Source organism: Protobothrops mucrosquamatus, unplaced genomic scaffold, assembly GCF_001527695.2.
Source record: "Protobothrops mucrosquamatus isolate PMUCROS unplaced genomic scaffold, P.Mucros_1.0 scaffold1515, whole genome shotgun sequence".
Classification (NCBI taxonomy): domain Eukaryota; kingdom Metazoa; phylum Chordata; class Lepidosauria; order Squamata; family Viperidae; genus Protobothrops; species Protobothrops mucrosquamatus.
In genome coordinates, this window is record NW_015387687.1 from 267354 (window position 1) to 293568 (window position 26215).

The 26215-nt window shown below is 36.7% G+C and overlaps 1 protein-coding gene across 1 annotated transcript in view; it reads left to right on the forward strand.

The window, feature by feature from the left end:
* The first annotated feature begins 1542 nt into the window (after nt 1-1542).
* TSPAN12 (tetraspanin 12) overlaps nt 1543-26215 on the forward strand; it is a 61393-nt gene continuing 36720 nt past the window's right edge. The window contains exons 1-4 of the mRNA XM_015822277.1: nt 1543-1579; nt 2581-2731; nt 23505-23587; nt 25673-25808. Of these exons, the coding sequence (XP_015677763.1) occupies nt 2666-2731; nt 23505-23587; nt 25673-25808 (285 nt within the window). The 5' untranslated portion in view covers nt 1543-1579; nt 2581-2665. The remainder of the gene's footprint in view (nt 1580-2580; nt 2732-23504; nt 23588-25672; nt 25809-26215) is intronic.

Below are 26215 nucleotides of genomic sequence, written 5' to 3' on the forward strand. Positions count from 1 at the left end.
CAGTGGGGAAGCCAGATTCACTTAACAACCATGTTACTAACTTAACAACTGCAGTGATTCACTAAAGAAAATGGCAAAAAAGTTGTAAAATGGGGCAAACTCACAATACATTTCTCACTTAGCAACAGTGCTTTTTTTGTAAAAAAAAAAAAAAAAAAAAAAAAAAAAAAAAAAAAAAAAAAAAAAAAAAAAAAGGTGCCAGAAGTCATATAACCCGCCTTGCCTACCCTACAAGGTTCCATCCAAAAAAGGTGCCGGAACTCCGTTCTGGCATTCTATGACAAAAAAAGCCCTGCTTAGCAACATAAATTTTGGGCTCAATTGTGGTCATAAGCTGAGGACTACCTGTATTAAAGAATCTACGATGTCACAATGTATCAGCATAGCATATATATGGATCCAAGTACCATGGCCTTTTGTAATTGACAGATGGAAATTTTGACAATGCATAGTGAGAAAATGACACCATAAAGTACCATTCAAGATTTTTGGTATGGTACCAAGGGTGCTAATAATCACTGGGACCACCATGGCCAGTTTATGCCATAATCTTTAATTTTTAAATCTTGATACTTAGTGATCTTATGATAGTAGTTCTTTGTCTTTTATTTTGCTATCCCCTGTTATTGCCACATCAGTTATCAACACTTTCTTCTTTTCAGCCAGTTATATTTGGTGTGTTCTAAGCCAAGTCTTTATCATTTCTGTATTTGAAAAATCCCACAATATTTTAACCTGCCCCTTTTCAGTTATTTTTCAATTATACAAGTCCCACCAACTTCTCATTACTGGCACAATTTTTACAGATGCTCCAGGGAATCATTTTGGCAACTGTGTTATGTCATTGTTTATAATCACTTTGTGCAATCTTCTTGCTTAAACTGAATATATAAACTACTGCTTCTGCTTCTTTGCCTGATGTGCACTTTTAATCTTTTGATGATTTCTTCAGTTCTGGCCTATTATTATGTTTGATTGCAATCAGCCAGTTGTTTAGACTGGATTTGACACTTTTATCCACCTGTTGAGTCTTTTCCAAGGATCTGAGATAGGCAGGTGTCATTGTTTGATAGTGCTAAAGGTATCCTGGCAGGATGTGAGCTGTTCCAAGTAAAACTGCCTTTTGCAATTAACTGATGGTGATTGTGCCAAATATTATTGGCATTAACCTTAGCATTATTACAGCTAGAGACAAGTTACAAAGGCCAAAAGTAGGGAGCAAACTGTCCATTTGCCGGTTACCTCTGTTTAAAAAACTGAGCAAAATTAAAAAAAGAAATGCCTGTCCAGCGGGCTCTAAGACCCGACAGAAGAGGGGATCTGGAGCATGCGTGGCAACGATTTGTGCAGCTGGCGGCTGCCTTTCGAAGAGCCGCCACTCAGGGCTTGGCAAGGAGGTGGGAGTTAAGAAATAGTTTGCAAGTGAAGTTCTCGCCTGCCCCAGCAGCCTTTTCCTCTGGCCGAGCTGGAAAGCTCTAAGCCGGAAAGCTCCTGCTTTTAAACGGAACTTGCTTGCTGGGATTTGACTCCCTTTTCGGAGAAGGACGAGGGGTGTTTGCGCAGCCATGTGGCGAGCGTGGTAGGTTCCTGGACTTTCTCTACATCTTTCCCCTCCCTGCCCGCATTGTCTACTCAGAAGTAGAAGCTCTGATACAAGCTAGGTCCGATTGGCTCCTGGTTCAGTGCCAGCATCGGAGAGGGAAAGGAAAGCGTGGACTGAGCCCATAGTCGTGGCGTTCCTTCAGTAGCAGCATCTGCGGAGAAGGAGCCGATGACCAAATGGCCCAAGCGCGTAACTCCGCTGCCCCAGCCCTGCACTTCACGAGGCTGTTCGACGACCTTTCTTTCTCCCTTCGTTCTTTTCCACCCGGACAAGTTAACCTCGCCTTTTCCTTTGACAGTCCAGCAGATCCGGGGATCACGCCCTGAATCCTACTAAATCTGGAAAGCAAGGCGTGTTCTTCCCCTTCCTTAGTAAGGAAAAGTCCTCTTTTTTGCCCCCCCTCCCCGAAATTGGCCATAGCGTGAAGATGGGGAACTACTTTGTCTTGATCGCGCAACTTTTTCGCCGCCCTCCGTTACGCGCGCTATCAAGGTCGTTAATGAGTAATAAGAGGGCGAACGTTTCCCACCCTTCCAAAGCAGGTGTCGTTATTCCCAGCAACGTTTCGGTGCAGAGGTGAAATGGGCACTCGGAGAAAAAGAAAGTTTCAGTTCTGAAAAAATTAGGCACCAGTCAAGGCGGATTCTAATGAACACATGTCAGTTAGCCGCAAATTCCATCACGATGTCTGTCTTTTTTTTTTTGTATTTATTTACCAACGGGGGGGAGGGGGGTTGATCTTTGCTATGTTTCCTCACTCTCTAGATCAATTTCTGGCACCAAGGAAGAGGCTGAAGTAAAAAAACAGAAGGTTGGGTTAGTTTGGTAAAATACTGCAGGGGGGAATTGTTTCTTTTCCACAATGCAACAGGTTGATCTTGCACTCCGTTGTTTACTTTCTTTCAGTCTACCCCCCCCCCATGAGATAATCCTTTCTCTTCTTTCACCTCTCCTCTCCTCCCTTTTATTTTTTTCAGATTGTGAAAGCTTTTCCAACTGGGGGGGTTAAAAAGAGAATGTAGCCAGTGTGAGAATGGGGCTTTTCACCAAGAGGAGATCACAATGGCCAGAGAAGATTCGGTGAAGTGTTTGCGGTGCCTGCTTTACGCCCTCAATCTGCTCTTCTGGGTGAGTTCTCACATCCTCTGATAGAGAAGCAGAGGGAATTGGCCTTGCCAAGATACCTTCCCCCAGCAAATATCTCCAGATGTTGCACCAGAGGGACATACAGTAGTTGACTATCCCTGGGGTCATTTCACTCTTTTTCTCCCAGAGGAAAACCTGTTTGAAGAAGCAGAGAGTATTTTGAACATATAGTCAAACAAGCAAACAAATTTAATCTAAATCATAAGTAAAGGCTGCAGGACCTCTAGCGAAAGTGAAATGACATTAAACTGTATATTTCGGTGTTACAGAAATAAGGGCAACTCTAGTTTGTGGGGAAAGAATTATTCCCTCTCTTTTCCTAGGTTGGTGATCCCGCAATATGATTGAACAATATTCTCAAGATTATCCATTATGGCAAAAGTGATATTGTACTGTACTGTATAAATTAAAACATAATGTTGACTGAAAATAATTCAGTTTTGTTCCCAGACTACTTGCCCAAAGTTATTACTGCAAAATAGAAGGTACAAGAGAGCTATTTTTATGGATATACAACGTGGACATTCAAAATTAGCTTGCGGATTCTGAAGCTGTGTTTACATTTATAGTGACTTAACTTTTATTCTTTTCATTAGAGTTAGTAGACCTTGAGTATGTATTTAGTGGATCAAGGGTGAGAAACTGGAGGTCACTCCACATAGGTCATTTTGCTCTCTCTTTGGGGGAGATGGGTGATTCAGAAATGTGAAAAATAAATAATAAAAATAATTCTATTGACATCTCCAACAAGAAGGGTATTTTAGTTCCTTGGGTTGGTATGCCAGTTATTAACATGGACTATATGGATCATCTATTTCAAAATGCAGTGAGTAAATTCTATAGAGTTCAAATCTAGATCAGTCAAAATGAAAGAGAAATTAATGTTCCATTCTGTATAATCAAACCTCCAATGTGGCATTTGATTTGAATTGAATAGAATACTTTATTTGGCCAGGTGTGATTAGTCACACAAGGAATTTGTCTCTGATACAAAAGACACTAGATAAAACCCTGTTTTTCTGTATATCTGACATTTTTTCCCATGTTACTGTCTCCTGGCTTTTGGGGGGGGAAAGTATGCTGGAATTGATATTTTAGTAATTTTAGTGTCAATTTTGTTGTGATTGCTTTATAGTCTGCTTTTATGATACCTGAGGAAAATATGTTAATTTAAAAATTGCTGAGGGAGATCTCTGGCTAATAAACACATGAAAGTATAATTAATACTAAGAGCAATTAGAAAATAAAATATTGTTCTTTTTAACTATGTATGAAGGTCAGCAGCTGTTGCAGTATATTTAATGAACATTAATAAGCTTTGTGGCTTGGCAAAGGCACTTTTGTATTCATACTCTGCACCATACCATCAGAAATATGTATATACAATTATATGGTTCAATTCGATGGACAGAGTTCACCAAATAACTGATGTTATTCTTGATGTTTTTATGTCTGCTTGTTGCATCAATATACATTAAGAGGTTTGGCACAAGTTTATCCTGGTATAGTAAGGTATTTTATTTGTCCTAAAGCATTATGCATTGATTATATTTATGAACTGCTTTCAGAATATTTTGTGAAGATTCATTACTGAAATTTAAGGTAAATATTCAAAGTATTTTAAAGCATGCTGTGAGTTTGGCTTCCCTCTTATTTATTTCAGAGTTGAATATTATGGCATTATCAGTGAAAAGATTTTGATATACTGTACCAGCTATACATTTTTTTTCTTATAAAGAAACCAATAGCCACTAAAATGAATGTCTATGGAGATTCTCAGTCATCCAGGTCCCAGTCGTCCCAAAGATGCTTTTTCACATGGCAGCTGGATTTTATTGTCCAGAAAAGTCCAGTTGCCTTTTGAAAGAAAGTCCAGTTGCCTTTTGAAAAGGCCTCTTTGGGACACTAAAATGAATTGTCTTCCTTTTAATAGAATGCATTAGAGATGAAGCTCTTCAGACATTAAGGACAAGTACAAAAAAATGTAAAGAGGGACACATAACTAAGTCTGATTATCAACAGACAGCCAGAACATGCAAAGATAAAGTCAGGAAAACAAAGGCTCAGAATGAACAAAGACTTGCAACAGAAATCAAGGATAATAAAAAAAGTTTCTTTCAGCATATTAATAACAGAAAAAAGTCAAGGAAACTGTAGGTCCACAAAAGAGAAAAGATGGCAAGGAAGTAATGGGCAGTAGGGAGAAAGCAGAGCTGCTTAACTCATTCTTTGCATCAGTCTTCACACAACATACAAAAAAAAAAACCTACTGCAAAAGACAAACTAGGAACAAAAAATAAGCAAGAAAGTTGTAAGAGAACATCTATCCAACCTTGATGAATATAATTCAACGAGACCCGACAGATTACATCTCAGAGTTCTGAAGTTGCTGGCAGATATTATCTCAGAACCATTGCACCATATCTTTCAAAAATCCTGGAGCACCGGGGAAGTACCTGAAGATGTGGTTCCCATCTTCAAGAAAGGAAAACAAAACAGACCCAGAAAACTACAGACCAATCAGTCTAACTTCAATACCTTGGGAAGATCCTAGATAATCAAAAATCAAATCTGCAAACAACTAGAAAGCAAACAAAGTTATAACTAGTAGCTGGCATGGGTTTGTTAAAAAACAGATCATGCTGAACCAATCTTATTTCATTCTTTGATAAAGTGACTAAATTAGTAGACCAGCAAAATGCTGTGGACGTGTCCGTCAAAGAGGAGGAAGAGGAAACATTTTAAGGGTTTAAAAGTAAATGCGAATATTGAAGCTCCCGTTGCTAAAATCTCAGGTTTAGCATTGGAACAGAATCATGAAAATCCTTAAGGTCAAGAAACACATTATGAAAATTAGGTAAATAAAGAAGGTATGAATAGCACAAAGAGATGGTTAAATCAAGTATGTTAAGATTAGTTGTTCGCTAATCACATTTTGAATATTTCTGTTTTAGGTTCTGTTAACTACAAGAGAAGGTGTTCTTCATCCCCATATAATCTTCCTCAGTAATGTTATGTAGGTTCACCTGGAACTTTAACTCAGAAGCAGTGTCAATTATGGTCCCTTAACTTTTGTTTTACGTATCTTAAATGGCTGGGTTGAGCAAAGGATTGAATTTCATAGAAGTCCCAATTTAGCTTTATTCAGTGTAGGTACATTACACTACTCAGCACGTCTTAGCGTCTTCTAACAAAGTACGCCCATTTGAGTGCATTTTGCCCAGAGACTCCCGAAACCTGGGACCAGTCCTGAAGGCTTTAGATTTAGGATACTACAAAACCAAAGAACAACACCGTCTGGCCCCCAACAATATATGAGCTTCAAGAAGGCTTTGATGTAATCCTGAAATGACTTTCAAGCAATTAGGGTTAATTTTAACATAAGAAGAGGAAATGATCAAACAATGATTACATGATTAATATCTAAATATTTCATATATTTTAGTTACAGTTAAATGAAATCAGAAAGAATTTCTGTCTTAGTTTTACCTATTGATCTTTCAAAAGAAACTTGGGGTATTTATTCGAATAATAAATATACCTGTTAAATGCCAAGTCTTGCCTTTGGCCCAGAAAAATCTCAATCCATTGACCTGGGATGATAGTCAGAATCCAATCATCTGTAGAATACTTCCTCTATCAGGAAAGATTTTTACGTGGGTGGTTGGGTGTGTTCTGCCTGGCTTTAGTGAAAAAAATAAAATAGCCAGAGATGAATCTGTTGAAGAAAGTCCTTGTTAACAACTGTCTGTTCAGGGCAGGCCTGAACTTGATGTTTCAAACTAGTCTTGTTCGCTTGCTTGTTTTAACCCAGGCTTGTTACAGCAGGTTTTCAGAAGACAGTTGTTTTAGGATTCATTATAAACGAAAGTTTGGTTTCTGATCTTTCCAAGCCTATAATATAGTGTTTATAGGCAATATAGGCAATTCTGAAATTGCAAGTAAAATGTTTCATAGTTGGACTTTTTCAAGCAACACATTCAGTTTTGATCTTAAAGAAGATATTGGGAGACACAAAAAGGGCTCCCTATAAGCAAGGCTATAATTTTTCAGGCAGAAGCTCACAAAACCAGCAGAAACTATCTGGGAAAAAGGAGCAAGATAAAATGGCATACGGTTTCATGTAATGCAGAAACAATAAAGATATCTTCAAAATGTGCCATGTCTATAAATGTGGAATTTGATAGTGGCAGGCAAGACAAAACCTGTGGCTTAAAGCTTAGGATATCCTGTCAAACGCTAGAAATGAACAATAAAGCTTGAGCAAATTATGCTGATTAAATAATTGAGATATGTCTACAATCAGTTATATATTTCATCATTTGGGACTATCCAGTATCAGGGACAGGCTGGGCCAGGGATCTTGACCCAGCGTAATTATTTACTTAAGAGGATGTCCTTCCTTTCCCAGAGGGAAGGCCAATCATTCTTTCAGGAAAAGAGTCAGCATTTTTTAAAATAGCATTTAGCCTGGAAAATAGGAAAACATTCTCCTAGTAAAAAAAAATAAAGTGCAATATACTGTCCCAATATTATCTTTAAGACTCATCACTGGATATATTTCCCAATTAATCAGAATGTAATTCTGCCTGATTGGTTCATTTGCTATATCAGTGAACATTCTCTATACCAACTAATTACTGGTTGCTGTTATTTTAGGAACAGACCACATAAAATCTCCTATGTAATCTTAGCATTCCTAGCGTCTTAACCAAGAATCTGAAACATTTCTGTAATTTCTGAAAGGCTATTGCTTAAGCTTTGGAAGTAGCTTTTAGTGTTAAATTATTTTCTTGAGTCATGCTAATGTAAAACACATTCATGTATTAGATGTCCAAAAGGCTATAAATTTCCTTTAAGTTTTACTGTATGTTTGTGGGAAAGCATATAAATGCCATATTTTTTACAAGTCCCAGATCATACATATTGTCAAGCCAACACCAAATACATTGATTGATTCTGTTGTTCTTCTCATGTTCAGTTCTTTGCCAGCTATGGAAGGAAAAACATAGGTGCTAAAAATGCTATTCTGTTTTCTGTTGTGGCAGCTCTGCAGAATAATGCATTTGAATTTGGCACAAAATTGCAAATCCTTATATCCTCCAGACATTTTGCCTATGACTCTGATTACTCCCCTTGTCAGATTTGCCATCATGTCCCTTATCTGCTTCTTATTTGTTTTCTTTGTGTTGTTTGAATTGTTGTGGTATTTTAATTTTATTGTTACATTGTAGAATCAAGTGGTGTCCAATTAAATTAAATTAAATTATGGGAACTATTATTCAAAACATTTGGCCAGGTTCAGGAAGGATTGAATTAACATACAAGGACATTAAGACTGAAGAAGACACAATGTCTTGATACATCAAAGAAATACTTTGAAGTTGTAAGCTTGGGTGGCATATAATATTGCTGAGGCATATTCTGCATATATTGTTACAGCAGAGAAGTAGATTAAAATTAAACTGGGATTGATAAAATGGTTCAACAGTACCATTTCATTGTATATTTAAGCTATGGTACTCAGTTTAGAAAAAAATCCACCTTATGTTTGGATTAAGCTCATTTAAATGCAGAATTAATTGCTTCACACATACCTAGAGATGTATCTTTTCATCAGTAAAATCTAACATTTGACAAGCTTCATGTACATCAACCTATAAATAACAAACATAAATAAATAGACATGGCTACAATGCATTTTTAATATGTGAACAACTGTAACTTATGTAAAGGGTTGTTTAAAACTGGGTATGAAGGAAAAGTGACAGTGCTTCAGTATTACAAAGGAACAATGTTGGACACCGTATTACCCAAAGTCAATCAAATGAATTGCATGTAAGTTTTTTTTTGAAAACTTATAAAATCTCAGTGTAATTGTCTGTATGTAGTTCAGCAGTTCTATTTAAGCCAAGTTTGCCTTAATCATTAAGGCAAACTACATACAGTAATGTGAATAGATAGTTCCGTTAAGAATAAAGATTCCGTGTGGGTCCTGACTTCCAGATGAATTTGAAAAATAACCATTCTGATTGGTATCTTTCTTCCCCTTTCTCTTTCAAATGTAAGAAACAGAAACCTTTCTTTGAAATTTTCTGGCAATCAAATCGTCCACTTATTGAACTTATTGACTGTTGGATTTGGTTTAGATATATGGATAAATCAAATGAATTATTACATGCTTTGAGTCTGAATGTTTTCTGTATGTCTTTTTTCAAGCATACACAGTACACGTACCTTTTTCTAGATGACATTTCAGCACGTCCATGAAACCCAGGGTTACAGTACAATTAAAACAGCAACAACAGTGAAGTCACTGAAAGAAACAGGGTTAAAGATGGAATTGGAGAGCGTGGAGGATTGTAATCTTAATATAATTAAGTCCCATTTAGGCTAAACTGAATAAAATGCTTTTATATGCTATCTAAAAACAATTAGAAATGGAACAAGTCTGGTTTTTTTTGTCAGAAAATTCTGTAATTGAGATACAGTTCAAATGATGGTGTATAAAACAGGATTACTGATTTTTTTTAAACCATACTCGGGTTCATATGAGAAAAATATTCTTCTACTACTTAAATACTATTACTTAACTACAGTAGATATCCTAATTGAAGACATTTTTCCCAAGATTAATTACAGTTAGGCTAGTACAATTGCTATAAAAACAATATATGATGTGAAAAAGCAGACACCAAAAATCCTGTGTGTTGGACTTTGCACCAGTTAAAATGAAATTCCTTATTAGCAGTTCCACACTGAAAAGCTTGGTTCCTACTAAGGTTTAGTAATGATGCCTTGATATGTGTCACTATGGCCAGATCCAGCTTACCTGAGAAAAGGCAAGCTGGTTCACAAGTCAAAGTCAAGCAAAGAAGATTCAAACCCTAAGGGAAAAAAAGCAGCATTCTAAGAACAAAATCTAATCCTCACCGTACATCATCATCTTTGTCTTGAATTAAATGGTCAACTGACCATCAGTATAAATCTCATTTAAACATTCCAGAATTGATAAAACAGCCTTCCCCAACATGGCATCCAAGCTGAGTTTCGAAACTGAGTTACACTGAATTAAAATGTGGAAACTTACTATCAATTGCTAGTGATCATTTAAAATTATGATGGATCTCCTTGGGGCTAATTGTGACCTGGACTTGAAATTCTGATGACCCCTCCCCCTTGGTCAGATTTGATTGCATTTTGGATGCTGTTTCAGCATCCTGTGGACATGTGACCACTATTTATAACTCTTGTGTTGGAAATTGGTGTATTCTTCCAGTGGATTTGCTTAATGGTTGCAGGGGTCATTTAATGATTAGGGTGGTGGTGCTTACTGACCACGGTAGTTACTTAATGACCACAGTGTTCTCTTAATAACTGCTATGATTCACTTAATTACCACTGTAAATAAGATTGTAAAATTGGGTGTGGTAAGTTGGTGAACCCCCTTAATAACCAACATAATTTACAACCATAATTCTGGGCTCAATTATGGTTATAACTCAAGGTCTACCTGAAAATTACACCATCCATACAATTTCTGGTTGGATCTATTTTTCGTCTTTAGGCAGATAACATTTATTTGGCTGCTTGAAAGGAGATTGGAATAAAGGTTCTGTGTAGAACATTATTTAATTTGAAGAAAGTTCATATTGTTCCCTAAACAGAACAATCAATGTCCCAAAGCTTTCGCCAGTTAAAGCAGAATTTAGAGTAATGTCTTACCGATTTGGAAGTATTTCTTCATTAGAACAAACGTAATCAGTTTTCCATATAGTAGACTTGAAAATTGACTAGGTTGTTCCTCTGTTTTATTATTGCATTTAAATATGGGATTGTTGACAGAACTTTTAAGTGGCCTTTACATAATGTGGAAGTCATTTCCATGATCAGAATAATAGAACAAAATATTTGGGTTCCCAACACAGCAGGCTGGAAACATTGTTCTCTGTGCATTTAGCTGAAGTAATTGCTGTTGCTACATGAATAAATTGCTATGTTGTTCTCTGTGTAGCTGGCTTTAAATTACTTTAGAACACAGCAGCAAGAGAATTAAGAATTTTCTAGTAGCATTCCTCACAACTATTTAAAAATGTCTCTCATTTATCTGTAACTGGTTTCAGATGAGAGCCAGTCTGGTGTAGTGGTGAAGCTGCTGGTCTAGAAACTAGGAAACTGTGAGTTCTAGTCCCGAATGAGGCATGAAAGCTGGCTGGCTGACTTCCGGCTTGACATCGCGGCTCCATGGATGCAGGAAGACGGGGCTTCATCTTTCGCGCCCGAATGTGCTCTGCTGGGGGACCCTAGAAAGGGTCGAAAGTTGCCCCGTAGAGGTGACGAGTAAGGAGGGGACCCCCATTTGATCGCGGGAGGGCGGCGGCCCTTCCGCTTGATCCAGGGAAGCCCTCCAAGCCAGCAGGGGAAGGACCGGCCATATTAATATGGCTGGTCACAAAGCTGCTGACAGCTGAAGTCAAAAGCACCACCAAGCAGCTTTCAAGCAATGCGGATGAAACTGGGTGAGAGCTGATCCTCTCTTTAAAATTCTAAGTTTATTTTTTGAAAAAGCTGCCCAAAGCATTTTTCCCCTTGTGAGGAGAGAGGGATGGGAATTTTTACCTCACCCTTTAAGAAAAGTGGCGACTAACTACTCAGGGGAAACAGAGCAACCATGAGATTAATTTTAATCTAATTGGATATATATTCTTTTGAAACTTGGGGACTAAAAGTGTTCTTTTTTCTTATTGGAGACTTTTTTTTAAATAAGACTTGAAAAACCACCATATAAGTTTTGGACTTAAAAAACTATAAAACGGCGTTGGTGACATCTTGTGGCAAATTATGGTATTACAATTTGTTATTGCCTAAAAGAAACTGGCTTGAAGCCCAGACTTCAGATAAAATTTGTTTGGCCTTGACAGCTACTAACTTTGAAAAACCCAGCTGCAAAGAAAGGGTATTACCTGTGTGGCACGGATGATGTACTGTTTTGGAAGCTGGCCTGCCTGAAATATGAGTGTAAACTTTTACTGACTCTCAGAGCTATGCTTGGGGAACTGCTTTCATATTTCCCTAAATGAGAAGCATATATTATTACACAAGATGATGGAACACCTTGGATTATAAACACTTGATAAACAATTTCTATTATAAAGACCACATATAAAACCACATATAAAACATGAAACAGATGTCCCATACCTAGCTGCAAAAGACAAACATTATTTTTAACATTTGATTCTAAAGTCTTCAACTTAACATACTATTAAAATATGGATGAAGATCAGGAAAAAATCCTTTCCATATTGAAATCAATACACAAAATATCCTTTCAGCTTGTGATAAAATAAGAAGCAACACAAAGGAACAATGTTTTAGCTTAAATATACAAACCCAGATCTTGATTACTAGGAAAGAAGTAACAACGCAGAAAACAAAAGGAACAACTAAATGCTAAGACAGGACCCAATTAACCAATAGACCCAGCCAACTGAAAAATCAGAAAATGGAGTGACAACATTGAAAATGGAAAAGACTTTTCACAAATCAAGAAATCAGAATATATTTGAGGAAAAGGAAGAAGAATAGATTGAATGGAAGATAAAGTTATTGGGACAATTGTGGGAAATTGTAGTAACAGGGAGGCGGTTTAATGAATACCAATGGGCTTGTTCTTCCAAAAAAAAACTTCAACCAAATGGTCTTTCTTATTCCAAATAATATATATAAAAATAGAGGGAGAACTATTTGATGATTCGAAGGCACTGACATGGAAGGTTAGCTGGCAAAGGAAGAAAGCCAGAGTAAGGCTGAAGAAAATAATGGTGTTGACTTATTAGAGGGGATATTATATTACCAATTAGAATGGTTGAATATGGTGGAAAATAGATAACTTTTAGAAAATAGAGTAACATTATAATTAAATAGATAAGATGTGTAACTAGAATATTAAACTTTGATATGAAAAGGGAAAAAGGGAGAAGTTGAGATAAGGGAAGCTTTTGCTCACCTAAATATAAAGTACTTGAAAATAATAAATAATAGTGTTTTCTTGAATATTGATGGGAAATTAAAGTTTGGGGGGGGGAAGCAATAACAGGACATTGTTTATACAAGAACATTAAGTGCAAATGCAATCAAGATATGTATAGGCTAAAAATTATTGATAAATGTAACAAAGATGTTTCTACTTAGTTGAAAATAAGAATTGTTTTTGTCCAATATGAGATAACAGATATTATTGGAAAGAGAGAGGAAGTATTTGATGAATTATTGGTTAACCCAGCAACACCTATAATTGTTTTGATTTATTAGGGGATACTATACTATCAGTTAGATGATTGGACATGGTGGAAAATAGATAACTTTTAGAAAACAGAGCAATATTATAATCAAATAGATAAGGAGAAGGGCGGGATACAAATCAAATAAATTAATAAAAAAAAAGATGTGTAACTAGAATATTAGACTTTAATATGAAAAGGGAAAAAGGGAGAAGTTGAGACAAGGGAAACTTTTGGTCACCTAAACATAAAATACTTGGAAATCATAAATAATAGTGTTACTATGAATATTGATGGGAAATTAAAGCCTGAAAAAAAAGTAACAACAGGACATTGATTGTATACAAGGATTAAATGCAAACGCAATTAAGATATGTATAAGCTAAAAATTATACATAACTGTAACAAAGATGTTTTTATTTAGTTGATAACAATAAGAATTATACTAGCCTAAATGAGGTAACAGATATTAATGGAAAAAGAGAGAAATATCTGATGTTGTAACATGAGATTTATACTAAAGATTTATGTACACTATTGAACTATTGATTAACCCAGCCATAATGTTGCTTTTTAAATATCCAATTGTAAAATGAGAAAATCAATAAAATATTATAAAAAAAGAAAAGCTGGCTGGCTGGCCCTGGGCCAGGCACTCTCAGGTCAAATCACCTCACAGGGTGGTTGTTGTGGGGAAAATATGAGGAAAAAGGAGTGTTGTACATGTTTGCTGCCTTGCATTACTTATAAAGATAGGCAGGATAAAATTCTAATAAGAATATCGATTTTGATCATTTTTAGTTTGCCTTCAGAAGTTGTGGGTGCTTCATCATTGGAGGTTTTTAAAAAGAGAATGGACAGCCACTTGTCTGAACTGGTTGGTATATAAGGCCTCCTGTTTGAGCATGGGGTTGGACTAGAAGGTCCCTTCCAGCTTTATTCTGAATTAACTAATTAAACCTCCACATTGTCTTAGACTGAGGCTATTAAAGGTGTTCAAACTGTATGGCTGATTTTAGAGGCTTTGTGAATAAAATTAGGTAACAACTCTTTCCCTTTTCTGGAACATCTTCCTCAATCAATATTGAAGTGCATTGCCTTTGGTGCTGTAGGCATCCAGGGGGAAGGGCCACTGAAAGCATGCATGCTGATATAAGGTACAAAGTCCATCAACATAGTATTTGTATGCTGATATTGTGCACTTGTCGTTTTAGTACCATTGTGATTTCCTTTGGACATTGCTGCTTAACGTTTAGACATTAGTTGAGCTTTTCTTACTTACAAAGAAGTGTAATTCTTTTGCAGCTTTATAACTTTCGATAACCACAGTCCTTTCATATTTTAGCCTATTTCCTTTTTTCTTATATAAAACACAGTAAGAAATACAGTATTCTGTATTTGGGCTAGGATCCTGGTCAAAATCCACATTAATTTTCTTTACTAGAATGCTGCTTGCATGAAATGGACCAGCTTTTTAAAAAGGAGCCCTATATCTTCTTAATGCCTTTTGTATGAACGTAGGGCATGATTGCTTTCAGTTGGCAATATAGGAGATTAAAATTTCCACTGCAATTCGTGGCATTATTTCTGATTAAACAGATTCAGCCTATAAAAGTCTTGTGGGAATACAGGTCATTACTTCATTCCTTAGCCTCCTTTTTCAGTAAGAATTTTCCAATAAATTACAGAAGCGGTAACAAATGAATAAATATTTTCTTAGAATGATTGACTTTGGGCCATATTTGGGGCTATCTCCTTCCAGTAATTTTATGGCAGCAGAAACTTCTGTCAATGGCAGATCTTTCCTCTGCAAAGTATTATAGCACTGTTACAAAGCCTTAAATCTTCTCAGTGCCATAGATAAAAGAAGAAAATAGAACTTTTTAAATTAAAGCTAAATGTTTCTGTAAAAGGTATATGAATTAATAAGATTATAACTTTTATAATGCTGTGATAATGGCTTTTTAAAATATACTTAATGACAAATTAGGCAAGTGTCTGATTTAAATTGAGCAAATGTAGCTTAAAAATCCATGGCTTCAGTGCTTCTTTCTAAGGCAATTATGATAGTTGGTACATCAAGCAAAAATTTAACGCAACAGCTTGATGGTGATGAATATGTATTGTTTTGACGGTTTAAATGAAACCAGAAATTATTTGAGCAGTCATTTGTAACAAGTTAAAACATAATATTGGCTACTGTTGTGTTTACAATATAGCATAATGGAAATGTATAGAATATGTTTAGAACTTCACAGGAATGAAATATTGACATTTTTAATAAAATGTAGCATTTGCAAAGAAAATGACAATCTATGTTCTCCTTACCTTGATTGAATATGAATTTAATTTATTTTGTTAAGCTTAGTTCTATCTCAGATGTCATGAGAGATAATTAACTTTCTGATATGGAAGTGCATAGCCCAAAGCCATAAGCAAATTTTTATTATTAAAATAAATTCCATTGCAATGATTGTAGTTCATACAAAATGAATACAATCCAAAGAAAGCTATCTCTTTATATTCCAATATAAAGACTTCTAAATGCAATAAGTGTAAGTATTTCAGAAAGTTTACAGGGTCAGGAGGACCATCTGAGCTAAAATTTGAAGTTTTGATCTGACTTGTCCTGGGGTATGATCATAGCTGAAGTTCAGCTTAAGCAAGAGTTTCCTAAACTCTTCTGGGTGTTATTGAGTATTCCCTACTGTGTGAATATTAGGTTTCTGTATGCATAGAAGAGAATCCGAAGACCCTAATTTATGCTGTACTCAGATTAACCACAATTTGTGACCTAATTTACTACTAATTTAGGTTTGACTAAAGGTCAGATCATAAGGAATAAATTTGTATTTGAATAGCCAAGGAGTTGTGGTTCTGTTTTATTGGCATTGTTTGAAAATAGATCTCTGTGTGAAAAAGACATAATATTATGAAGGCTAATTTTTTACATAGGAGTTTGAGCTCTCATTGTAATAAATGCCTGTTCTAATTTTAATTCTATGCTGATAAGGATGTGGCATGTGGCGATTAGGTTTTATCTTGTACATTTACCAAACTCCTGGAAAATTGTAGAGTATGTGGTATTGGAATCCTTAGATGCAGACTAGACATTCATCTGGAAATCTTCAAAATTCAGTAGGAGGAAGTGTTGAGAAGAACAAATTATGTTGGAAGCACAGATGCTGTGTGGGCTGATGCTCCCCCCTTTCCCTTGCAGTCAAAAGCCAAAAGTGCATATTGAATATATAATCCAGATACCAGATGGCTTCCATTAATATGTCATCTTCTGCTGGGTAATAACCACATTCTTTTCTTTGGGGGAGGGGGTATTATCCAGAGTAATACATTTCTGGTGATCCATAATAGTCATAGCTATCCTGATACTGTCAAATAAATTTTAACAAATTCTCTAAATGAATGACCGTGGCTTCATGATGGGCCTTTGGTCTGATTCCTGTGTTTCTGGATTAGCTGTTTAATTAGTTCCTCATTAAACATAGCATATCATAAAACAGTTATAATATTAAAATATATTAAAATATGTATACATAATATAAAATATATAACCTCATAAAAGCATTTGCTATATATTTATTAAATGTATTTGCATGCTGCCCAACTCACTATCATCTGATTCTAGCAGCTTATAACATTTATATATGGTAGTTCCAATTATTTTGATATTTTGTGGAGGCATTTATAAGTGTTTCTTGCAGAACACACATTATACCTCTGTTCCACAAGCTGCATTGGTTGCTGGTCTGTTTTCAGGTCCAATTCATGCTGCTGGTTTTGACCGCTATGGCATAGGACTGGGTTATCTGAGGGACTCTTTCTACTTGATTGCATCTGCCCGTCCCACCACATCCACCAGAGAGGGCATGTTATGGGTTTCATCAGCTAGGGAGCTACATTGGCAGACTCTAAGCATTATGGAATGTCTTCCCCATAAACTGAGACTTGCTTTACCACTTATGACTTTCTAAAGGACCCTTAAGTCCTGGGAACCCTGGGGGACTGATGAGTCAGTTTGGTGGCTCCATTATTATTGACATCCCTTTGCCTAATACTGACTTTTTCTTTTTAGCTTTGGTTTTTATAGTTTTTAATATTTAATATTATACATTATAATATATTATAATAATTATATTGATTTGGTGTTTATTAACCATTTTTTAGTTTTGTTGCACGCTGCCTAGAGTTATTTGCTTTCTAAGATAGGCAGCTATATACATTTGATAAATAAGTAAATAGTAAAATTTTCTGTGAAAATAACATGGCTAAATGAAGGTATCCTCTCTTTTTTCATCAGATATTTGAATTACCTCTTTTGCTTTTCTCTGTGTTCTCCCTGTCCCAATCTAGATTTTAATGACTTTTTTAAAAAGTAAGAATCACATATTATTTAAACTGATGGAAACTGTCTTACCTGGGAATGTTTAATTCCCTCACTTTGGCTAAAATACCATTTTCTGACATGATAAATAGATCCTGGGATAGACTGGATGTAGATCTCTTTGATTTACTCTGTTTTTATACTAGAACCTCAAATTCGACTGTAGCAAAGATTAGGAAGGAAGAACGGTCTTTCTCAGAACTTATTGTGTCCCCAGAATCGGTCTGAAATAGCACAACTGAACTGAGCTCTCACCACTATCCACTTATGATTATCTCAAGCTATAGTACCTTGATTTAAACAGCCTAATTTAAATAGGGTAGGTTACTGTATTGTTAAGCAAATTGATTTCATCCAACCAGATGATTGAGATCTACCAGTGGATCCCAGTCTACATTCTTCCCGATTTGAAAAGAAATATTTCTTTCTCAGCATGGGAAAGATTGCTAGTACAGGTAGTCTGTGACTTACGACCATTTGTTCAGCAACCGGGATAAATGAAGGGGCTTCTGATCCATGGCTATAACATTGCAGCCCCCCCGTCACATAGTCAAACTCTGGCAGTCTTACCAAGGGAGCTGCAGCCCTGCATTTGGCTGTCTCCCTCCCGCATATGCATTTTTGGGCCCTGCCATCCTGCCTTGTAGGGAGGCAAGCAAAACTGAAATTATGCAACTTATCTAGCTTCCTTCTCTTCCGTTTCTACATCAACCTTTTGCAGCCAGTGCTGATGTAAGAGGCTTCACTCTTTTTGCTGCCTCCTTGTTGTTCCTTATCTACCATCTTTTTGGATCCAGCTTCTCCCATAGCCTTAATAAAAATGCTGCTGGAATTTGATTCCTTAGAGCAGTGGTTCTCAACCTTTTTAATGCCGCAACCCCCAACCGGTCGTAAGTCAAGGACTAAACCGGTCGTAAGTCGAGGACTAAACCGGTCGTAAGTCGAGGACTAAACCGGTCTTAAGTCGAGGACTACCCAACCGGTCGTAAGTTGAGGACTTTCCCTGCCCAGGAGCGCCACGCATGCGTGGTTCCACCCCCTGCGCCGGCCGAGGCGTAGCTGGCAAGCGGCAGAGACGGAGCAGGCCGACCACCAGCTGGCCCAGCTCAAGGGAGGTAAGGCACCCGCCGGAAAAGGGGAAAAAATGGCGGACAGCCTTGCTTGGCGACCCCCGTGAAATGGTCGATCGACCCCAAATGGGGTCGCGACCCATAGGTTGAGAACCGCTGCCTTAGAGAATGCCTGTTTTCTGTTAGTTTTGTTTTTGATTAAATGAATCTAAAATTAAAAATAAGGTGGACAAGAAACCTGGTGGGTGTAGGATTAAATAGGATTGTAGACAGAGGGCATGAGATCACACTGATCCATTACTGGTGTCATCTGTTTCTTCTGCCAAAAAGGAATTCCCTCAGCCCATTATAACCTACATGCAGGAGAATGAGATGCATGGTTTTAATCTTGAATCTGCTCTATATTCAATGTTGAGTGTTCAGTTTGCAACTGTTGATTTTTTTTAGCTTCATGTTTTTTCTAGTATCTGCAATTAAAAAGATCTATATCTGTGGGTCTCTGCTGATAAACCTTTTGATGTAATATTGCTCTGGGCAAAGCCTGATAGTAGGCATTAAGATGTGTATGTAGACATACAGTATTGTTGCCCATCATATGTTAGGGACACCAGTTCTAAGTGGTTAGCATTCTTGACCAATCAGATCTGAGAAAGTGTATTTTCAGATATGGAAGCAATCAATGGAAAGTCAACTTTGAGATGATTCTTCTCAGTTTTTTTATTCAACACTTTAGGAAATGTAATATGAAAAATATCAGCCAGAGATGTTTCTTGTTTGAAGTTGGTGTATTATTGGTGAAGTTTGAAATCATACAGATGGTCCTCATTTAACAACCGCTTATTCAACAACCATTCAAACTTATGATAGCACTGAATGAGTAATAGTTACAACTGGTCCTTGGAGTTCCAGCCATCACAATGTCCTTGTGGTCATGTGATCATGACACTAGACACCTGTCTTGTGATTATGACATCACAGTGAGCTTCAGTCACATGATTGTAATACCTTCCTTACTGGCTTCCCACTGGCAAATTCAAAAAGCCAGCAGGATGTCAGAAGTTGCAGTTGTGTGAGGTCTTCACTTAACGACCTTGCTTAATGTTGGTAAGCAGGAAGTAAATGGCACAGTTATGTGACATTGTATTTTACAACCATATTGTTTAGCAACAGCAATTCTGGTCCCAATTGCCATCATGAACTGATGACTATCTGTAATAAAACTTGATTATAGAATGGATGTGAAACTTACTCTGCTTCTTAGATTATAACATCATATTTTTCTTGGCTATATAGTGTACTTTTTTCATATATAGTTCACTAGAATTATCAAGAATACATTCAAAAGAAGCAGTTATTTTGTTCATTTTTTTAATAAAACTGAGAATATCATCTGTAGTGCATCTGAGTGGAGAAATCAGTGAATTATTTTCATTTAAGTCTTTTGGGAAATGCCTGTGATTTGTAAGCATAGTATCTTGGCTTGAAGTATAAATGCATAATTTGGAACTTTCTGCAATAGTTTTCATTTAGATTTTTCTTGACACTTTTATTAGAGGTGTGCAGCACTTCAGAAATAATCTGAGAATAGTGCTTCAGAGCAGTGCAACATAGGATTGATGCTCTGTGATTGATTCTGCCTTAAAAAGAGAGTTTTATGTTTGTGATCCTGTGCACTCCGAGATACCATTTTGGAATCAAATGCAAGGTAATGTCCAGCCTATTTCCTGGTGTCAACTGCTTATAATTAATTTGTCTGGGGAAGGTGTAGGGGGAAACATTTCTTGGAAATATGTCCATTTGGGTTTCATATATGGCACCAGCCATGAACTTAGCATGGAGGCACAAAGTGATTATAATCATCATACCGTGGTGGTTTTCAGAGATGCTTCTCTGCAAATAGCCTGCTGGTGGGGTTGGGTTTTATGGATTAGAGATAACAGCAACAACAACAACAAACAACAACAATAATAAAAATAAATAAATAAATAAATAAATAAATAAAGAAAGAAAGAAAGAAAGAAAGAAAGAAAGTTGGAAGGGACCTTGGTGGTCTTCTAGTCCAACCCCTTGCTCGGGCAGAAAACCCTATACCATTTCAGACAAATGGCTGTCCAGTCTCTTCTTAAAAACTTCCAATTTTGGAGCATTCACAACTTCTGGAGGCAAGTTGTTCCACTAATTAATTGTTCTAACTGTCAGGAAATTTCTTCTTAGTTCTAGGTTGCTTCTCTATTTGATCAGTTTCTTGTCCTGCCTTCAGGTGTATAATAGCAGCAGATGATTGCTGCTACTATACCCACCTCCTTGCTGTGTATTGGCTTCCTTATCTGAACTGTTTGAGGCAGTGGCTGGGTTGGCAGTGAAGTTCCTCAGACTGATGGTACCAGGGGATTTTAATCTGCTTTTCCATACTAGGGGTCTATGGTAGTTTATGACTGCTATGGCAACTTTGAACTAATTCAAATTATTCAGGATCACAATACACACCAACAGTCACATGTTAGACTTGTTTTTTGTGTTATGGCAGTGGCAACATGATGTGGAGTTGGGGGAAATGACCATAAGTACTATCCATGGCCAGATCACTGTTTGTTGACCTTGGATTTTTCTGCAGCCACCCTTCCTGCAGAGAGAAAGGATCTATTCAATTGGTCCCCCTCAGGGGCCTGATGGATGGACTCTTTGAGGATCCAGAGAAAATTTGGGATTGTTCCCGAGGCTGTGATGCAGTTTGACTAAAGTCTTGTTTGGTGTTTGAAATGAAGAGGCAGAGTTTGGCCTGGTTTGAATTGGAATATGTTGTAATCACCTCAGTTATGCTATGCTGTGGAGTCTTTATGAGTTACTATGGGACTTTTGTTTTATGTTTTAACTATATGTTAAGCTGTGCAGACTCACTGTTGGATGAACAGCATTATTGTATATCACATCAATCAATCAATCCATCAAAAAATAGTTGATGCTGCTTGATGCTGGTATCTATCTAAGGCAACTTAAACTCTTGCTTTTTAGGCATGTTCATTTTCAAGGCAATTATCTATGGTTAGAACTGTTAGCTATCTGTTGATGCCTGCACTTCCTCAGCCATACCTCTTTCTCTTTCTTCTTGTTCTTGCTGCCTCTTCACCAGTCTACTCTTAGTATGCAAAGAGTAATCAAAAATGAAAATTTCCCATTTGTCTTGGTGGTTTGGTAGATGGGTCAACACCAAGTGAACAAATGGCCAGTGCTAATAACAGAATAACAGAATTGAAAGGATAATGACAAGGAGAAAGCAAGCCAACTTTAGATAAAGAATTACTAAAAGCCATTTCTTTAAAGCAGCTTTCAGGTATGTGAACTTCAACTTTTAGAATTTTCCAGCCAGTGAGACCACTGCTGAGAAAGAGTTGAAATCCACAGTTTTAAAGGCCACTTACATATAAGTTGGAAAAGTTAGGCTTATGAACCTAGTACCATTCATTCCTCAGTGACCCATCTGTAATCCTGTCTAGAATATGTGGAAAGCAAACCAACACTTCCTCAGAAACCACAAATATATGTTAGCTATGCATACTTTAAATGGTTAAGTTACTGTATGTGCATAGATGTAAAGATTTTTGCACAGTAAAAGAAAAGATTTGCCCTCATGTGAATGGTGAGAGGAAAAGAGCTTCAGTAATTTCTGAACCACCATTTTCATGAAAGGAAAGATAGGCAGTAGCTACTGTACTAGTGGACTAACACTTTATTGACTAAAGATTTGTCCTCATGTGAATGGTGAGAGAAAAAAAGCTTCAGTAATTTCTGAACCACCATTTTCATGAAAGGAAAGAAAAGGAAAGATAGGCAATGGCTACTGTACTAGTGGACTAACTCTTTGTTGACTAAATAGTTCCCTCTGATATCTATCATAGCTGAAAGCCAACGGTGTGCCAAGGGAACATATTACATCTTGCATTCTATTTCAAATTTTACAGGATTCTGTCCTATGAATTTATGATATATGCTACTAAATATAATATTTGCTCACCCATTAGCTTGGCTCTTCTCATATTTGCATTACCATTGAATGGAATGAAGAGTAAACCTAGCGGCATTGTTAAAGATGCTTGAAATGTTATCCCGGATTACATTGTCAAAATGATCAGATGCTGCAACTGAAACCCTTTTGCTAGTTCAGGATAGAATATGATACAGTTTAACTACTTGTGAAAGACTCAACACAACTCTTTATATTTATGTTTATTTTTTCTTAAGGCAAAACACCAGGGAAGAGTGAAGGGAAGATGTGATTAATCTAGGAATATCTGCCTCTTGCTTTCCTCTAGATATGGGTGTTATCTCTGTTGTGCCTAGGGAACTAAATAAACCATACGGTTAATGTCTATTCCTGATTTTCAGTAGGCAGCTCATTACCCATGTCTGATAATGAAGCTATGGGTTTTAGATTTTGCCAACTTTCAGCCTTACAACAAATGTTGATTTTTTTTAAAGTAGCACCCATAATCTAGTTATCATGAGTTGGGTCTTCATTTTGCTTCAAACAGAAATATTTTTTTCCTCCATACATCCTTATTTAAGAATGACTTTCCTTCTTTTGGGGAAGTAATCTTACAATTATGCTCTCATAATTGCATACACATAGGGGGACTGACAGCTTCTTTCGCAGACAGCTGGCTTTCTATCCCAGTACCTTGTGGATTTCTGTTATGAAATCTCTGCTGATGAATTAATCTTACCACAAGCAGGAAAAAAAAAGCTCAAAGCTTATTCTTGTCCCTGAGATGTGCACTTCTAAGAAAACCAGCTAAGACTGAAATTGTTCCAGTGAGAATTTTTCTCTGAGTATTAATAAATTAAAGAAGAGCAGAGTACTGAGAAAGGACTGTACTTAATGATACATCTGCTTTGCCATTAAGTAGAAAATTTTTAATGTAATAGTATGCTGCTTATAACATTGTTTAAATAACTAAGCTTGCTCTATCTTATATTTGCTAAACAAAATCCCTATTTTATTTCAGTTGATGTCCATCACTGTGTTATGTGTCTCTGCCTGGATGAGAGACTACTTGAATAATGTTCTTACTTTAACTGCAGAAACAAGGTAGGCATGTCTGATCAGTTTAACTAGACTATCTGTGCAGAAGGATCCAGCAAAGATATGGAGCTATTTCTCCAAAGAGCATTCCATACTCCCAGTATCCCCTTTCCAAAATCCTTGATTCCTGCCAAGGTTCACACCATTCCTGATACTATTTTCAATCTTCTTTTAATTTTTAAAATAAACAAATGGGAAGCTTGCATGCAAGAAAGCAAAATGTCAACTCCAAGCATAACCTTTTACAGGAAAGCTTCTGGGCCCTGCTGACATCTCAAAGGCATTTGTAATGGTCTGTGAGAAGGACTTTGGGAGACAGAAGAAGAGCTACACACTGGAAAATTTATAAAAGATATCTCAATTCACAGAAGGTGGAGGGTTGGGAAGGAACACGCCCCCCCCCCCCCCCAGTGTTCTGGAGTGTAAAAGGAAGGCAAGGGAATAATAGTTTTGCAAGATTCTATTAATGTGATCTTATAATAGAGCTTGAACTCATAGTTGCAGTTCTTGTCTCATTTGCCTTTGAAGCCTAACACATTTCTAGGCACTGAAAAGTAATAGTGAGATGCAGCCCAAGTTTCTGCTCAGCACTGTGCTCATCTCCTCCACACAGACAAAAATGAGGTGAGATGGTAGAGAGCATCCTGGGATGGTAGATGGAACGGTGAGGTAAATTTTATGATTGGCCATGCTTATTGCAACTGCCATGGACTGCAGAAATCTGGAAAGACAGTAGATGGAATCAGAGTGATACAGAACACTTCAACTCTCTTCTCCCATTTAGTAACTGAAAAGTCAGATCTGGTTTTGGAAAGCCCCACTGTGCCCAGGATGGTAGCATGTTTTAGGAGGCATCCATAACTCATTCTTAAAATTCCAAATACACTTATTGAGCCAAAGGGTTGACCACTTGTTCCTTATATCATAAATCTCAGGGTACTTTCAGATAAAGGCTTCTTAATATTCCTACTTAAACCATATTTTAATTCTTTAATGAAGGTAAGTTAAAGAGATTAAAACAAGAAGGCACAAGACAAGGATTTAGAAAAGGTAACTCTAGGATAGAAGTTTCACTTACAATGCAGTTACAACAGCAGACGTTCCAAGTAAATAAGAGTTTCTTAGTAGGTAGAACATGTCCTTTTAAAAAACCACATACCTGCAATGAAATCCTGCTTCATATTGTCTGTGATGTATTTGACACTTACCCATCATAGCCTTTTGATCTGTGATCTTCTGAATCTCCTCCTGCATCATTTCAAATTGTCAAAGTCTTATTTTTGACATTTATGTAGGACATTCATTTACTCTGCTGTAATTTGTTCTATAAAACTGAGGAGAAGGCTGTATTTGCTACACACAGGAGCAAACAGTGTTGCATCCTATATCATTAAAATAATGTGCAATTTGACTCCAAATCTCATCTAGTCCAACTTTCTAAAGGTTGCTAGACAAATACCTTGGAAAAGCATGAGGTATTGGTAAAAGTCCTTCCTGAGAGATTTATTTAGTGTGCTAATTAGAGAAATATACTACCTCTAAGCAGGGAAATTCTATTGTGACTAATTGCTAAGAAGAAATTCAAGAAAAGTATTAGCTCAATTTTCCCTCACATCTGTGGATCTGAACTGCATTTCCAGAAGCAAAAAGTAAAATCTATTGTACACATGTATTTCTGATAATTAAAAGAAGAGTAGTGAGAACTGGGATTGTTCCCAGAACAAATTCTCAGGTTATTTAATATTCTGTTTCTTGGGAGATTTCATTGTAGCTCATACCTTATTCAATTTGCTTATCTCAAAGCAGTTTGATGTACACAGTGCAGATTTTAAATTGATGTAGCAGTGTGAGTTGTTATTCCAAAGCTAATTGCTGAATAATGAATGCAAGCAGCTTTCGATATAGATAGACAGACAGACAGACAGACAATTTCCATTTAGATTCAAAGGGCATTGCCACCTGATAACAGAATCTTTCTAATAACAAAATAATTTCTGCATTCTTTCCCCAGAAGAATACTATTTTATAAATTGCTTTTTTAGGAAAGCTGGGCTCCACTCTATCAACTTGATCTGTTTCATTTGTTTTCAGAGTGGAGGAGGCAGTTGTGTCTACTTATTTTCCAGTTGTCCATCCAGTCATGATTGCAGTCTGCTGTTTCCTTATCATTATTGGAATGCTGGGATATTGTGGAACAGTGAAAAGAAACCTTCTCTTACTTGTATGGGTAAGATTTCTTTTTATTCATTGATGTATCATATAATGTTCAATTGAAGAAATGTTTTGTGGGTTCAGCTCTGTGTGTATATGTGTGTGTGATTTAAAAAATAGCTTGTTCATAGTCATAGCCATTAAAAACAAGTGCCCTAGTCTTAGAGGTATGGAAGTTTTAGAGGTTCAAGGGCTTGCCTAGGTTTTGTAAACTGGGGCTATGCTCCAGTAGTCAGAGGGTTCAGGATGTTTAAGGTCAGAAAATCTACAACATTCAAGGCCCAACATTTGGCCCTTTCAAATTTTCTTGGTCCCCCTCTCCCATCCAAGAAAGGCCCAATTATTTGGTCTACCCACATTGGAGCTATGAAAAGCATGCTGATAACCAACTTGTGGATTAAGCCATGTTCTTTGCTCCCAATT